The sequence below is a fragment of the Rhinolophus sinicus genome, chromosome 3, assembly GCF_057876585.1.
Source record: "Rhinolophus sinicus isolate RSI-liver-muscle chromosome 3, RSI-T2T, whole genome shotgun sequence".
NCBI lineage: Eukaryota > Metazoa > Chordata > Mammalia > Chiroptera > Rhinolophidae > Rhinolophus > Rhinolophus sinicus.
In genome coordinates this window covers 23033612-23051159 of record NC_142503.1, presented here as the reverse complement: position 1 = coordinate 23051159, position 17548 = coordinate 23033612, and the positions used below count along the sequence as shown (strand labels likewise).

Genomic DNA, 17548 nt, shown 5'->3' with positions numbered 1-17548 from the left:
TGTAGTGTGGGGCTCTGAAGTGATGGTCATTTTATAGAGAAGTGATTGCCCTGTGGAAAGTGCCAGATGTTTCCCACCAAAGGCTCTATCAATACAGGGAATAAGATGGAAACTTTATTATTGAGTAGCAATAAAACATAAACTTGAAAATCTCAGTGATTAAAAGATAATAATAATGATGATCACATGAGCAAGGGTCGTGCTATTAAAGCTCACAGACAAATGTGTAAGTATGTGCTCTGGCTACGAACAGAGAAACATCTCATTACTGGGGGCACACATTTGCACACATCACATGAAGAGCTAGAACTTTTATCTCCCCACCCTCGGGTCAGGGTTTTCTTAGCACTACATCCCCAATTTTCAATGTCTGCATCAAAGATCGGCTGTCATACTCTCCTAAAACCTCTTCAATTCTCCTGCAAAAGACAATACTAAGCTGGCTCCAAGTCTAGGGTTGATAATGCTAGCATAGGATGTGTTCTCCTATATGCAGAGTTTCATCCCATATCTTAGAGTCTTGTTCTGTTTTTTCATCTTTAGGGCTTCATGGATTCACTTATTCATTCTACAAGCAGTCATTGATGACTGACTTTGTGCAGAGTTTGTATAAAGGCCTTCCCCTTGAGCCTGGTATAAAATTGCTAATCCCTCCTGCTGTTCTCCCACCCTGAGCAGATTATGTCCTCTGTTTTCCAAACTAAATGTTGGCATTCCATATTGGAAAGGCAAGCCAGACTCCTGGAAACCACAGGGTCCATCTGGGGTTTTTCTCCCTGTTATTCTAGCTACAAGCCATCTAACCCAAGTGGAGCAGCAGGTAAGGAGACCTAGTGGGCAAAGGACCCCAACTCAGCAAACCCCCAAGGAAGCACCTCACACAGTTCCTAACATTTGAAACAATAGGTGGATGTATTTAAATTTTGTTACAAGAAAGGAGACTTTTTGCATTTTTAGGACAAGAGAAGCACTTGAAATTTGATTTGGATTAATAATCAGGAGACATGGCAGGCAGTGTCCTGACCATTTATGGTAGGGACCTGAAGTTGGACAAGAGCACACAGTGTCTATGGGGATGCAGTCTTCCCTGCCATCTGAGCCTTCATCAGTCTTAGCAAAATCCAAAGTTTGCCAAAAACTGGCAAATGTCCATCAAGAGTAGAATGAATAAATAAATAAATAAATGATGGTCTTTCATGCAAAGTAATATGAATGAAGACGAATGAAAGGAAGTAAAAATGAATTTTGTAAAACTACATGTAACAACAAGGATGAATCGTACCACAATGTGGAATGAAAGAAGCCAGAGACACACACTCGAAAAAATACACACTGTATGATTCTATTTATATAAAGTCCCAATGTAGGCAAAACCAATCTGTTGTGTTAGAAGTCAGAAGAGTGGTTCTTACTGGGGAGGGGTGGGTAGAGATTGTGAAGAGACACCAGTGCAATTCGTGTTCTGTTTCTTGACCTCATTGTAACATGAACATATCCAGCTTGTGATAATTCGTTGAGCAGAATATTTATGATTTGTGCATGTCTTATGTGTGACAGTCTTTAAAGAAATCCAGATCTTGGATTGAATCATGCTTATATGACATACGTAGGTTCTCAGAATCCCTGCCTAGCGTACTAGTGCCGTTTCTAGAGTCAGTGATATGACTCAAAAGTTTGAGTAGAACATTGGGATAGTTAAGTAGAACAATGGCAAATGTGGCAGCACAAGGTAGGGACTGTACTTACTTTGCAGACCACCTGATACCAGAATGGCAGAGCTGAGATAACTGGCATTTAAGATTGGCTCAAGTGCTGGGTGCATCAGATGTGCAGATGTGTAGAGAGTGGAATCTCAGATGGCTTATTTTTACGTCTAAGGAAGCCACCCTGCCTTCTCTCCTATGGCGTGCCCTTTCTACCATGGACAGTGTGGTCAGTATCGGCTATGGGACTCGGCCCTGATTTTCCATCCAGGGACAGCGCCTTCTTGTTTCTCAGAACAGCAAGTTGCCAGAGCAAAAAAATTGCCAGAGTTCTTTCTCAACTGTTGGCTTGTGTGAAGAGACTTGGCTTAATGGAAGAAGGTATTAAAGGAAAGCTTTTCGAAAGAGAGGGAGGGGACAAACTCAGCATTGATGCAGAGCAAAATGAGGAAGAAGGGGTTTCGTGGGCTCATACCAGAGTAGGACGGCATGGTGGGAAAGACAATGGGAGGAGCATAAAGATGGGAGAGTCTTTGAAGATTCAGAAGCAAGGTCATGGACGAGGTAGGGGCTGCTCACTTGATACAGACCTGCTCTTTCATTCCATATCTTGCCTTTCCATAACCACAGTCACATCCAGAGAGCTAGTGAGGAGTGAAGCCAAGATAATTGTCCTTGGGCGGAGGGAGGTAATGGAGCTGACTTTTTTCTAATTGGACTCAAAATATTTGGAGCCATGTGCTATAACCATCGCTAAAAACCATTGTTAAAAATAGGCTATGGACCCTGTTTGTGTGTTCCAGCCCCAAGTGGGGTGAATAAACTTGATCGAGATCCTGCTTGAAATAGGGGGGTGGACTCAGAGAGACAAAAAACCAATGTATCCTCTGCTTAGTGTTGTCAACCATTAACAATGGTCAGGGACAGTGGGAGGTGTGCCTAATGCTGGGGAAAAGCACAGTGTGTAATCAGGGTTAACATTCAATACAGCTCCCTTAGGAGTGAGCAACTGTGATTATCTTTCTCTCTGAAGGTTTACTTACCTGTGTTTGTCCTGCTGGGTAGTAAGATGCGGATGAACTGGGAAATCATTACAGAAACACAGTAATGCCAGCACTATGAGTATGTCGAATTCCCTGGCATCAGAAAGCTCACATGGTATCTTAGGAAATCCTAGGGGAAATGGTTTTGTTTTAGTCAATAAAATACTTCCTGAAAACATTGTTATAGGAAAACTTTATGTAGGAGAGTGTCTTTGAGCCTGGACCAACGCACCAGAAAGTATAAGTGATGATGACAATATCTGCTCTTGCCTGTCCCCACCCTGCTCCCCTTTGCAAAACACATGGAGCCCTGATTCAGCAGAGATGTCTGGAGAGCATCTGACCTCCCCAAAAGGTGTGATTTATAGCATGTTGATCGCAAGCATTTTGAAGCCTTGCCCAAAAGAGCAGGGAAATCTCAATAAAAGGATATTATAGAAATTCTTCAGCCAGAGGGTGGAATTTCCATCCCCAAGCCAGGCTGGGATCACCAGATCTCCAGGGCAAAGAACTCTTCTGGGGCTATACAGACCTAATGAAGGTGGGTTAGTGGGAGCAAAGTGTTCGACATGCTGAGGCACAAGTAGGGCGTGTAGCTGAGGTGCCCTCTCTGAGCTCTGACTTTCCTGACTCCATGCCTGCCCAAGAACTGGCATGCTGCTCACCTCGGGTCAGATCTCTGTTGTCTCCACTGTCTCCCCCCATAAAAGGAGGGATAACTGCACCATGGATCACAGACTGTCCACAAATTGGGATGATTCTTTGTATGTGCTCCGATTTGCCATATTTCTCTCTCCCGATGACCCGTGACTGACAGTTTACTAAACTGCTGCGCGCTTCAGTTTCCTTGTGTGTTAAAAGGGGATGATGAGAACCTGTGCTACTCGTGGGGCTGTTGTGTGGGCTAAATGAAATTTAAATGACAAACAAATGAAGAAACAAAAACTCATAGACAGACAATAGTTTAGTGGTTACCAGAGGGTAAGGGGGAAGAGGGGTGGAAGATGAGGGTCAATGGGGTCAAATATATGGTGATGGAAGGAGAATTGCCTCTGGGTGGTGAACACATAATGTGATATATAGACGATGTAATACAGAATTGTACATCTGAAATCTATGTAACTTTACTAACAATTGTCATCCCAATAAACTTTAATTTAAAAAAAAAAAGAAATTTAAATGATTCGGATGCGTAACACTGATTCGGATGCTTAACACTGTGGCCAGCCCGTAGTGCTCCATAGGTGGTAGGCGTGATTTTAAACCCATTATGAGCCTTTAACAACTTGATTTAAATGAGATGACCCTGAGGGGTTACACGGAGCAGGTGGTTTAGAATGTACAAACTGGAAGGACATTTGGAAGGAATCCTGGAAGAGGGGCTAGAAGGTACCCAAAGAATAGCACCCCGGCTACCTCACAGGAGCCCAACATGGTGGTACTTATGTGTCTCATATCTCTGCTGTCACTAAGACTTCTAGTCCTGAGTATGTCTCAGAGAGCTAGGAGCAGGTGAACAAAGCCTTCAAGAAGCCCACTAGATGTTGTCCAACTGGCAGATGGGGAACTCTGACCAAGAGGAATGGGTGAAGGCTGGCCTTTTCGGGGCTCATCAAATAACACTCAGTTATTTCAAATGTCCCAGGATGAGCAACATTGACCCTGGATGTTCTTCCCTTGATTAAAAAGAAAAACCGTAAAATTTAAAGGAAAATGTACTCCATGTGTTTCCTAGAATTTATACTTCGTTCATTAAATCTATTGTTTTCTGAAAGTCATTTGGAGTCTAACAAGACAAATGAGTAAGCCCTTTTCAAATATCTTTAAAAATCCTTTTTTCTTAGAAGGACATTTAGAGGCTTTGAAAGTTGTTCCAAGGGTAAAAAAAAAAATACAATATTAATAATAAGTTGCTCAAAACTCTCAACGCCTGCAGGTTCAAAATTTACTGAACACTGAACCTAAGGGATTTGAATTATTACTGGGGCTTGTCATTTCTTGTTTATGGGGCTTTTCCAAAGGGGAGAGATAAACCACATGGAGGTTCACTAGAGTTCACTATATAGTTCACGGCCATGCTTATAGCCCAGGAGATTTCTAGAAACTTCTCAGCGTGAACCTCCAGGGGAAGCCCCCCCATCTTAGTGGCATCAATGAGGCCAGGTGGGAGTCATACTGAGTATACTGAGTTTTCAGCCTGGTTTACTTTTGGCTGGTGGATCAAAGCCCTCCCGGAATAGTTCTCTGGTAGGACATACAATCTATGTCACATAAAATGGGTGATATATAGTTAGGTGACTGTTGGCCGGAAAGAGAACAGTTTTTTGGGGGGTTGTGCAAAGGAGCCGACAGCCACACAGCTCCCTTGAACGTTGTCATCTGATGACCTCTGGTGGTGGAATTTTTCCCAGCATGTGTGCATCTATGCTTCTGAGCCAAGCCATCCAAACATGTTACATTTTCCTACATTCCTTTCCTCCTGTTTTGTCATTCACATTAAGCAAGGAGCAAGAATCAGTTGCAAACACTCAGAATAAAGTGGTGCATGTGCCTGACTGGACTGTCATTTCAAAAACGTTGTCTGGTGCCTTCTCTTCCAGTGAACCTCTGATCTCCTGTAGAAAGAGAAGGAAGTCAACATGAAGGAAAATGTGGCATCCACATTTGTTTTCATTTTGCTACTTTTTCTCAACACCAATCTTCTGAATGGTAAGTAAGAGACAGTCCTGCTCTCTTTAATTCAAATCCTGGGGTGTTTACTGAGAGGGTGGAGAGTATATCACGGTCTTCTTCCAACGCAGTTATGAGAAATGAAAATGCCCATGTCATTGGCTGCTATTCGGTTATTTGCAATATATTTGGCATTAAAACTAATGCAAAAATTAATGCAAATTAATTAATGCAATTAATGCAAAAGCTTGTCACTGGGTTCTGACTTCCACCTCGTTCTGGGAGTGCAATGAAACAGCTCTACAAACGACGAAACCAGAGTTTCAGTCTAGGTTCTGTGAGTTACTAGCTGGTAACCTTGAGCCACTTACCTAATTTCTGTGGATTTCCACATTTTCGAAGTGAGGACAGTGATGTTTCCTCCACCTCAAATGAAATAACGTATGTGAAAAATCTTTGAAAAACTGTTAAGAGATAAAAGGGATTGCTGTTACACGGTGGGAAACGGGTACAGCCAACTCTATTACCTGTGCTAACGGGAGAAGTGAAGCTCACAGCTACGCTGGACTGTGTGCTTATACGTACATTTCTGTGTGTCTACCCTTCCAATTTTTCTGGGTGTGTGTACTTTTGGATATACCTGTGTGTGTATCAACTTCTCCATATGTGCCGGATTGCAAATGCTTCTCTGTGTGTACTGTGTGAGTACCCATCTGTGTGTGTACCTCCCTGTATGTGCACATTCCTGAGCGTGTACCAGTGTGTACATCTCTAAGTATGCATCTGGGTATATTTCTGTGTGGGTGTGTGTTTCTGACGTGGGCTGTATGTGGGTGTATGTGTGTAGCTGTGTGTACGGCACCTGGGAGGCTGTCCCTGTGTTTGTGTGCCCTCTATAGGGATAGTGAGACAGCCCATTAATTTTAACTGTCTTCTCTAAAGTGGGGGAAAAGAACATATGACTAATTGTAATTTCACAAGTTTATTGTCCTCTACTGAGTTTCCTAAAAGTGCTACTAATAACCAGTGAAATGGGAAGGAGATAAGCTTTCAGAGAGAGAGAAAAAGGAAAGCAGAGATGAGTAGAATCCGCTGGGGAACCTTAAGTACTCAAACGATCAACAACTGCCTTAACTAGCTTCTGAATATGCTCGTTATCGAGCCATAGGGTTTGGGTTTTTTTCAATAAACTTTTCTTGCTACTTCACATGCTCCTCCCAGCCATGACAAAAACAAAAACATAAACAAATCCCTCGCTTCCACCTGTGAAATTATCCTGAGGAAATTTTCCCTAGAGGACAAGCAGTGTTACAGATACTGGCAGAGCGAGTTCCAGGCTGGCTGGCAGGGACTGCTTTTTGTGGGGCTGGGAACTGGATGCAGCTCAACCCCAGCCAGCGCCCACTATCAGCCTGGCGTCCTCGGCCCCGCCTGTGCACGATCATACCAGTCCATTACATTCTTCTCTCTGACCAGTTTCGCCTCTTCCTATACATGCTCTCCTCCAGACTTGCTCTTTCTGATCTGCTGCTTAGCTAGAAGTTCTGGCCCAGGAGCCAGCGCGACAGGCGGGAGGACAAGCGCCAGAGAAAAGAAAGAGAACCCCCAGAGTTGCTGAGACCAACACGTGACCACTCTCCTCTCTGCTCCTCACTCCCTGAATTAAGTGCTTGGGAACCCATCTCAGCGCAAAGGACGTACTGGGGCTTTGTGCACGGGCGTGGCTCCCGAGCCCGCAGCCACCCCGCAGACTCTCAGGGTCACGCGTTCCTTCTTTGGACCTGACAGATAAGGAAGAGAAGAGGGGCCAGCTCACCAAGAGCTTTGGGGATTAGGCAACTAAAACATTCCATTCCCTTGACATCATATCTCCCACATCACCTTTTCTAGGCCTCTACCTTCCAGCTGGAACTGGATGCGGCTCTTAGATAATAATAGCAACCCGTAAGCAGGAGAGCAGCTACCCATTCCCCCACTTCTTACCATGCTTCCTACCCCCCAAAAGGGACGTAGAATTAGAACGAAGTCCTTTGCCCCTCACCACATAAACACCCAAGGAGAGAGGGAGACATGTAAGAGAAAAGGGGATTAAAAACCAAGATTCAGAAATGGAGGTGGGGACAAGGGGGAGTTATATTGTGAAACTGGGTCATAGGTCAAAGTTGAATGGAATTAAGGAAAAATGAAGAAGAAAGGAAAGGAGAGGATGAGGGAGAGGGAACGGAAGCAGCTGAAGGAGGAGCATCAGTGATGCAATGAAAGACCAAAAGATCAGAGATTGAGTTAATTGTGTGGGAATGGCAGAAAGATGTAGATTAGGGAGCAGAGTGCAGAAGGGCCAGAGTATTGTATCAGCAAAGGGGGAGAATTCGTTTCACCGTCACCCTTATGTTGTGGGTGGGTATCTGCTTTGTAGACTTCGTGGGATTACAGAGGGGCCACACACTCTTGTCCATATGTATCCATCTTACTCTTGATGTTCATTCTGTTTTGAAATTTTACAGTTAATCACTTGATCCTAGGTTGCTGGTATCTCCGTCTCACAGCGCATACACACACACCACCACAAAGCGCTCTCTCTCTCTCTCTCTCTCTCTCTCTCCCCTCTCCCTTTCTTCCTCTCTCCATCCTGCCGACATCAGGGCAGCCCACAGAGGAGGGTTGCTAGATGCTAACACTTTAGCATTTCTGAGCACCCCACCTCTAGGCCGACTTCCCCCAAGACCTCATCACTGTCATGGTCCCATCAGTCTGCTTCTGTCACCAGCAGAATAATCTCATGGTTGAATGGACCTTAATATTGACTCCAGTGTCTTCTGTCTTTTTCTAGGACAGTCACCTCCTGGAAAACCTGAGATTTTTAAATGCCGCTCTCCCGAAAAGGAAACCTTCACCTGCTGGTGGAAGCCTGGGACAGATGGAGGACTTCCTACCAATTACACACTGACTTACCACAAGGAAGGGTAAAAACTTCTCCTCTCTCCTGTCAAACCCCACAGGAGTGTTCTCACTCTCCAGGCCAAAGCAACACTGGCTGAGTTAGAATGACCAGACTTCCCTGGATTGACACTAATAAGGCTCATACTTCTGGGGGAAGGGACTCAAATATCCATGTCCACATTCTCCGGTTAACATCCTTGAGGAAGTCTCCCAGTGTGCATAAGCTCATTCATCACCACAGCAATACAATAAAGTGTTCCCCATTAGCCACAGTTTTGCTTTCCATGGTTTCACTTACCTGCAATCAGCCACAGTCCGAAAATATTAAATGGAAAATTCCAGAAACAAACAATTCATAAGTTTTAAATGCCGTGCCATTCTGAGAAACATGATAACGTTTCACACTGCCCTGCTTCATCCCACCCGGCACATGAGTCACCCCTTTGTCCTCTCTGTATGCGCCACCTGCCCGTTAGTCACTTAGTAGCGGGCTATCAGATCCACTGTCTTGGTACCAAAGTGCCTGTGTGCAAGTCGCCCTTATAGTAGCCTGATACGCTGTCACAATACCTGCGTCATTCACTTCACTTCATCTCATCACATAGGCATTGTATCATCTCCCAGCATCACAAGAAGGGTGAGTACAGTACAAGGAGATATTTTGAGAGACAGAGCTCACATTCACATAACTTTTACGATAGTACACTGTTGTAACTATTCTGTTTTGTTATTATTGCTGTTCATCTCTTCCTGTGCCTGATTTATAAATTGAACTTTATCATAGGTGTGTATGTATAGGAAAAAACAGAGTGGACGTAGGGTTCAGTGCTGTCGGTGATTTCAGGCATCTACTTTGGGACTTAGAACATATCCCCCATGAATAAGGGGGGACCACTGCAGCAATGTTTCCAATTGCTTGTCCCAAACTTAGGTTACAGCCCAAGGACACACATGAGTGTTTACTGAGTGCTAGTTAATTTTAGATGCTTATCTATAAACCTTGTGCTATTTTTTTTTTCAGTAATTGTTACTTTTGCGCCATAAAGAGATTGTCATGTAATCCTTGACAATCATGGTATAGTAACTTATCAAACTTGTTCCATGTCCAAGAAAATAAAGAGCCCTATAAGGAAAGGAAGGTGAGGATTTTTCCTTAGGAAATTGCTGATCCAAGATCCGTGATCTCCCAGAGGGCATATTTGAAGCTAAGGTTGCAATGCAGACTAAAAGAGGTCATCTCTGAGTGAGGCTTTTGTTACACTTCAATGAGACCTTCCCAGAAATCCAGAGAAAGCTACATCCTTCCCCAATGAAGAGAATTTTTAATGGTAGCAATAGCTGACCCACTTCCCAAAGCCTGTACTTGGTTGTACACAAGCTGTCAGCCTTCTGGGACCCAGAGGGGTGTCAAGTAAACAGATTTCAGGAGCTCAAACGGGCAACCCAAATGGAATACACCTCCACACCTGTGCAGTGGGTCTTGTGTTGAGGCCCCCAAGTCTAATGTGAGCAGACTCATGAGCCACTTGGGCCTGAAATACCGCCCTTCACAGTCACATCACTCTGTTGCTGACTTAGTGCAATCTGAAATATGCTGACAGCAGTTTTTATTCTCTTTAACCTTTTTTTTAATGAAACGTACTTCAACATGTATGTGCGATAAAGGCTGCTTCATGCATGGGCCCTTGGTGCTAACGTGTGGGGAAAAGTCCCTGTTTCCTGAGATGACCCAATGACAGTACCGTGGGTATAATGCCGTCTTGGCTATTGAAAGTTCAAGTGTTTATTGACAGGGCGTATATATCACAAAGCCCCACAAAAAAGCTATACAAAGGAAGGGTTGATGAGACGCAGAGTCAGTAAAGCTCTGAAGTGACATTTCCATCCTTTTCCCCATCATTCTCTTCTGTTTCACTCCCAGCTAATACGGACAAGTACAGAAGCTTGAGAAGCTACTCTGTAGCTCTGATCCCCAGAATCCAATGGTATTGATCTACCTATTAAGAAAAAATTAGACTCTTTTTACTACTTTCTTACTCACTCCTAATATGTTTATTACTCATTGCAGAGAAACGGAAATCTATGAGTGTCCAGACTACAAAACCGGTGGCCCTAACTCCTGTTACTTTAACAAGAAGCACACCTCCATTTGGACAATATACGTCATTGTAATAAACGCCACGAACCAGATGGGAAGCAGTGCCTCCGATCCACGTTACGTGGATGTGACTTACATAGGTAAGGGGAAGAGCGATGGGTGAGGAATTTGTTACTGCATTATGGCTCTACCAATAGTCAAACTCAGTTTGAGTCTTCTTGGCTTATTGATGGATGACCAAAAAGAAGAAGGAGAAAATTCACAATATCCTTGTCAATTGAGTATTTTAAACTAATATTTATTGAGTCATTTATGGCAGGAAGACTGGCATTTAGGGTCCTTGTGTTTCTATGCTTTCCCTTGACCCTTCTTCCCATCCCCTTGCACCCAGCAGGCAGATTCTAGTCATGCTTCCCTTACCAATCCATCCCTCCTCCTGCAACAAATGCCCCCGTCTCCTTTGACAGCTGAGATTTCTTTTCGCTCTCCCCCTGGAGGACAGAACTGCTCCATGGAGTAGCAGCTCTTAGAAGGAGTTCATCTGCTGCTACACCCACAGGACTAGCTCTAGCTGCTTTGCCCCAAATTCTGTTCTCAACGTACATATTCTTAGCAACTGTACCTATTTTTTTTAAAAATAGTGAATTTGGAGAGTAAATAGTGCTCCTTGGACAGCAGGCTGCAGGCCAAGATCATAAGTACAATGTTGGGAGATCTCATTAGCAAAGTAAAACACAGTCAGCCTGACAGTTGTTTCTGGCTTTGCATGATCAACATCGAGCTGCAGGGCAAATAAGCATCGCTGTAGTGGCCTGTACGGTTCAGCAGAGATGACCAATGGCATGTTAGAACAAGAGATGCCTTGCCCAGGACTGGGCTCAGCCCTCATCTTCAATAATAATCTAGAGAGCAGCTAATTAGATTCAAGTTCACCCCAGTCTTCCCGATTTACCTAATACCACCCAACAAGGAAAATGAGGCTAAGACTCTCAAAAACTCACTTGCATATCATCTCATTGTCATGTTATCAGTGGCTGACCCTTAAAAAGCTTCCAACACCACTAGTTCACATTTGAATATTTTCTCCCCCCAGCAAATCATTGCAATGAGTGTAGGGGTGAAAACTGAATTTGAACTTAATTTAAGAAAATCAAAAAGGTAACCCCACTGACAAGTAGGAATAAAATAAATTCCAGTCATATAAATTTACTTGAGATATAAAGTCTTTAAGATGCTAAATGTCAAATAATTTCTTCTTTGTGGGCTACTTCTTGAAATGTCTCGCCCTCAAACATGAAAATATTTAGTATTAGAGAGCAAAACAGTGAAAGCAAGAAAAGTCCTTAAAATGAGCAACTGCTATAATGAATGTTATCCACACAAAAAAAAACGGGATCACTAAAGTAGAGCAGCATGTTTAAAAAGTGAAATCACTGAGTGCATCAAACTCGCATTGACTCTGGAAGACAAATGCTCTGGTAAAAGAATGTGTTGTACTATATTTTTCAAACTAATAAAAGAAGTGCTCCTATAACCCTGATACATACAGTGTTAGTGACAGGCCATGGAAGTGCGTTTAAATATCAGTGTTAACTGCAGTACATTTCCCATCAGCCTCACTCTCATCCAGGGATAACCTATTGGACAAAAACACAACATTGGCAATAATGTCTCAGAAACAGACTTTGTTGTTGTCGTCACCGACTAATATCTATGTTAAAGACACTTGAAAGCTATGATTCTCAACAGGGGCTATTTTGCCTCCCACAGGGTATCTGACAGTGGCAGAAGACAGTTTTGATTATCGCAGCCCAGGGAGGGGGAGGTATTACTGGCATCTAATGGGTAGAGGCCAGAGATGCTGCTGAGCATGGCACAGTGCTCAGGACAGCCCCCCACAACAAAGAATTCCCTGGTCCAAAATACAAATAATGCTGAGGTTGAGAAACTGCTTAAAAGGATTCATCCTGAACGTTTTACATGCACTTTTGTACAATACTTTTTTGATCAGAAGCATTTCTTAGTATTGTGTTTAACTTCAAACTTATATGAAAGAACCAATGTTTGTTTAATACGTACATGTACAATAATCTTTCCTTGGTACTTCCTTAGTAACGTATAAGCAGGAAGATTAGTGGCAAATTTCCTCAAGTTCATTTTATAGGTAATTGTAGGATGTGATGCTAAGTACACTATAGGGGCGCTCTCCCTATGCCACCTGGTGTGGAGACTGATTTGAGGAGGTAATAGATGAACAGAGAAAGTATTAGTGACAACTGAGGTGACGCTTAGGCAAGCCAGCGCCCTGGGTACCTCACACTAAAGGAAGTGCCCACAGGCCTGCACTTGACGGAACCTAAGAGTTAGTGCCTCCTTAAGTAGTTTTATTGTGGTACAATACACATAACATAAAATTCACCCTTGTAAAGTACGTAATTCAGTGGTACTAGTTCATTCACAACGTTGTGCAATCATCACCCCCATCCAGTTACAGAACACTTTCATTACTCCAAACGGACACGTCATCCAGATTTTTTCCCTTACTGCAGCCCCAGAACGTCCACTAATCTGCTTTTTTCTTTATAAATTTGCCTATTCTGGACATTTCGCATATATGGAATTATATAGTGTATGGCCTTTTGTGTCTGGCTTCTTTCCCTTAGCATAATGTTCTTAACATTCATCCACATTGTAGCACGTATCAGTACGTACTTACTTCCTCTTTGTGGCTGAATAATGGTCCCTTATGTGGAGATTGTTTATCCAGTCATCAATTGATGGATATTTGTATTGTTTACACTTATTGGCTATTGTGGCTGGTACTACTACAAACATTCATGTACGAGTTGTTTGAACACCTGCTGTCATTTCTTTTGGGTACGTTGGCTAAGGCATGAAATTGATGGGTGACATGGTAATTTTATGCTTAACTTTTTGAGTAACTTCCAGACTGTTTCCCATAGCATCTGTACCATTTTACATTCTCTCCAGCAATGTATGAAGGTCTCCATTTCTCCAACATTCTCCCTTGTTATTTTTCGTTTTTGAATTCCAACTGCCCTAATGGGTGTGAAATGGTATCTTATTATAAGTTTGATTTGCATTTCCTGAATGACTAATGACATTGAGGATCTTGCGTGTGCTTTTTGGCCATTAGTGCCTCCTTAAATTTTGCACTCTACATATCTCCCTTGCTTCGACCTTATCCCAACCCTGCTGATCAACACCTGATAGCAAATACAAGGTGTCTCATAACCATGGTGGAGTGAAATGGTAAGTCACATTGTTCTCTGTTCAAATACCTCTTTTACTAAATATGGATTTTCTTCCTATCTACAGTTGAACCAAACCCTCCTGTGAACCTGACTTTGGAAGTAAAACAGCCAAAAGACCACAAAATGTATCTGTGGATAAAATGGTTTCCACCCACCCTGGTTGACTCAAGAACTGGTTGGCTCATACTCCAGTATGAAATTCGATTAAAGCCTGAGAAAGCAGCTGAGTGGGAGGTGAGTCAACCAGAAGCTTTTGGAAGAAACCATATCCTTTGGCAAAGAGGAAGCCCTGGAAACTGAGAACATGTCACTTTTCCTAATCATTAGGCCATCATGTTGCCTTTCTGATGCTGATGTGACCCACCCAGATGTGGAAAGGCCTTCTCCCCTGCATTAGAATTGATGGGGGTGCATCTTCACATCTCTCCCTTCCTTGCACTGAACAGCCTCTTCCATCAGGTTTCTGATCCCTCGGTGTATCTTAGATCTAGACACCTATGAGACTACTTAAATAGCACTACGTGGGAGGAAAAATAATCTCAGTGTAACCCGTCAACTGCCAATAGCATTTTTATTCACTTTTAAATACTTCAATGTAAAGAAACAGCATGGTAAATTATAGGTATTATAATATTCCACTTGTAAATACTTTGGTATATGTCTCTTTTAAAAAGGAAACATTTCCCAACATAACCTAAATAATAGGATCATACATAGAAAATTAATTAAAATATTTTAATATCATTTAAATAGCCAGTCCATATTGTAATTCCCCAATTGCTTTAAAAATATATATACCTTTAACAGCTAGTTTTTCTAAAACAGAATCCACTCGAAGACCACACATTGTGACTAGTTGTTACAATATCCCTTTATTCTCATCGTGATCAGAAGACTGGGCCACTTTTCCCATAGAAGGTCCTACCTTTTGCATTTGTCTGGTTAGTTCTTTGTGAGGTCTTCTAGCTGATTTCTCTGCCTCCATATTTCCTGTAACCAGACATTAGATCTAAAGACTTGATTAAATTGAGGTTGAACAATTATGGGCAAGAAGACTTTAAAGGTGATATTATATGCTTCATATTGCGTCATATCAGGAGACATAAACCATCTGATTGACCTACCATAAATTATGCTAAAATTGACCCCTGGAGTAGGGAGCTCCCAATCTGGTCCCTTGATTGTAAAGTCACGTTTAATTTGTGCACCATTGTGTCAATATACAGGAGTGCCAGTTCTCTTCCTTCTATGCTTTATAGCAAACAATAATCCATGAATCAATTATTTCATTAGGGTTTACAAAATAATAATTTCCCAATTTTATTAACTGGTTACCTTCCATAAAGTAGAATTTAGAAGGTAAGGATTAGAGAGCAGAATATTTGTCTTTCCGAAATAGAGTTCCAAATGGAGAGATGGGAAACTTGTTAATTTTTGTGTGAGCAATGTTTAAGAGAGAAAGAGATGGGCTGAGCGGGTGGAACGGTGAGAGCTCGTATCTACTAAGTCTGATTGTCTGGCCTCACTCCTCCGATAGTTTATTATCTAAGGGAAAAGTCTCTTTCTTCAGAACACAGATCAGCGTGACTTCTGTTTTCCTTGTTCCTCCTAGACTCATTTTGCTGGGCAGCAAACGCAGTTTAAGATCCTCAGCTTATATCCAGGACAGAAATACGTTGTCCAGGTTCGCTGCAAGCCAGACCATGGCTTCTGGAGTAAGTGGGGGCCAGAGAGCTCCATCCAGATACCTAATGGTGAGTGTCTTGGCTACCTTTGGCTTATGTTCTTAAATTATTTTTTTTAATTAAATTTATTGGGGTGACAATTGTTAGTAAAATTATATAGATTTCAGGTGTACAATTCTGTATTTCATCATCTATAAATCCCATTGTGTGTTCATCACCCAGAGCTTAAATATTTTTAAAACAGAATGAATTTAGTAAATTTGCATGTTTGAACTACTAACAGAGAAACTGTTTTGAGCTTCGGTCAGAAGAATGAGTAGAGGTGGGTTTATCATCTCTCTATCCAGCACTAAGACATTTGGAAGTGTAGCAGTGCTCTCTGGGTCACTGTCAGTGAGGACCAGTTTCTAAAATGAAGCTGCAGACCTGGGCTTGGTGTGTCTCAGAGGGCTTGATGGTCCTTCTGCCCTCCCCATCTGCCCCTCCCCATCATTTAATCAAAGTCATCATCTAGTTCTCCCAGAATTGCTAAGGTGATATCCCATTTCAAAGGCATGAACTGATGTTAAGTCTCTGATGTCGATTACGTGTCAAAGCACAGTGTGTAAAAGGCGCGCAATCCTAACTGTCGTTAAGTGGTGGTTTCTAAGATATGGCAGCAACCGAAATGCTCATCAATAGATAATTGGGTAAAGAAATGTGGTACATATATAGTGGAGTATTACTCTGCCATGAAAAAGAATGAAATCTTACCATTTGCAACAACATGGATAAACCGAGGATATTAGGTAGGTGAAATAAGTCAGACTGAGAAAGACAAACACCATCGTATCTCACTTATATGTGGAATCTAAAGAACAGAATAAATGAATAAACAAAACAAAAATAGACTCATAGATACAGAGAACAAACTGATGGTTGCTAGATAGGAGGGGGTTTGGATGGGTGAGAAAGGTGAAGTGATTCTGGAACTACCGATTTAAGTATAAATCGGTAGTTACAAAATAGTCACAGAGATGTGAAATGCGGTATGGGAATATAGTCAATACTGTAAAAATTATGTATAGTGTCAAATGGGTACTAGACTTATTGGGGGGATCATTTCATAAATTATATAAATGCCTAACTACTATACTGTACACCTGAAACTAATAAAAAATAATATGGAATGTCACTATAACTTAAATATGTGTGTGTGTGTGTGTGTGTGTGTGTGTGTGTAGTCACAGGATATAAAGTGCAGCATAGAGAATATAGTCAATGGTATTATAATAGCTATGTACAGTGTCAGATGTGTAGTAGACTTGTTGTGAAACTAATAAAAAATGGTGGCTTGTATTCTACAAGAGAATGATTCATCTTGCATTTCTAAAGTACTTTTCCGGTTTACAAAGTCCTTACCTTGTGTGGTCCTCCCAACCCTGAGGTATTCAGAGACAATATAATTACCATTAGGAATTAGAAGTGAGGAAACAAGTGCAGTAAAGTTAGAAGTCTTGCCCGGAACCACATGGTGAAGCCTAGTGCTATGACAACGTGCCTGGCCCGAATAGCAAGGCTTGCACTGGCTTGGCATATTGGAAAGAGCACTGAATTGTGGGTTATAAGACTTACATGCATCTTATCCAGCCCTGGCCCTTCCTAAGTAAAAGCACAGAATCTAGAGGCAAACACCTAGATTCAAATCCAAGACTGCAACTTTATAGTTACGTGCCAATAGGTAAATCACTCTCTAAGTCTCATCTTCACATACAAGGTGATGTATGTAAAGACCTTAACACCATTGATGGCCTTTAGTAGGCACTTAATAAATGTTGGCTTATATTTTTATTACTGCAATGGACCATGTGACCTTGAATTTCCTCTAAGTATCAAATAAAATAACATGTAAAAGGATTTTGAAAAGTGTAAATATATACACTATATTAAAATTTAGGAATATATAAAATATATACAACATATTAAAATTTAAGAATACTGGAAAAATTAAACCCATCGTTAATGCTAGTTTAGATTGCTGTTCAAATCAAAAGAAGTGTAGGTGGGGGGGAAATTTATGTTCAAAGTTTTATTCATTAGTTTTTGTTAGTCCGTTTGTATTTAATGATACTGTATGTGATCAAAGCTTTCTGGC

General features: G+C 41.9%; 1 protein-coding gene and 1 long non-coding RNA gene across 8 annotated transcripts in view; one reads left to right on the top strand and one right to left on the bottom strand.

Moving 5' to 3' along the window:
- PRLR (prolactin receptor) overlaps nt 1–17548 on the top strand; it is a 151326-nt gene that overhangs the window by 122715 nt on the left and 11063 nt on the right. For all 6 annotated transcript variants that reach the window (XM_019737295.3, XM_019737293.3, XM_019737296.3 and 3 more), the window contains 5 exons: nt 5347–5455; nt 8247–8379; nt 10425–10594; nt 13794–13963; nt 15342–15483. In XM_019737295.3, coding sequence (XP_019592854.1) covers nt 5386–5455; nt 8247–8379; nt 10425–10594; nt 13794–13963; nt 15342–15483 — 685 coding nt within the window. In that variant the 5' untranslated portion in view covers nt 5347–5385. The remainder of the gene's footprint in view (nt 1–5346; nt 5456–8246; nt 8380–10424; nt 10595–13793; nt 13964–15341; nt 15484–17548) is intronic.
- The window catches only part of LOC141570725 (uncharacterized), a 53621-nt gene continuing 37942 nt past the window's right edge, over nt 1870–17548 (bottom strand). For both annotated transcript variants that reach the window (XR_012495169.2, XR_016020604.1), the window contains exons 2-3: nt 5788–5880; nt 1870–5361 (exon numbers count right to left, since the gene is read on the bottom strand). This is a non-coding gene — a long non-coding RNA (uncharacterized LOC141570725). The remainder of the gene's footprint in view (nt 5362–5787; nt 5881–17548) is intronic.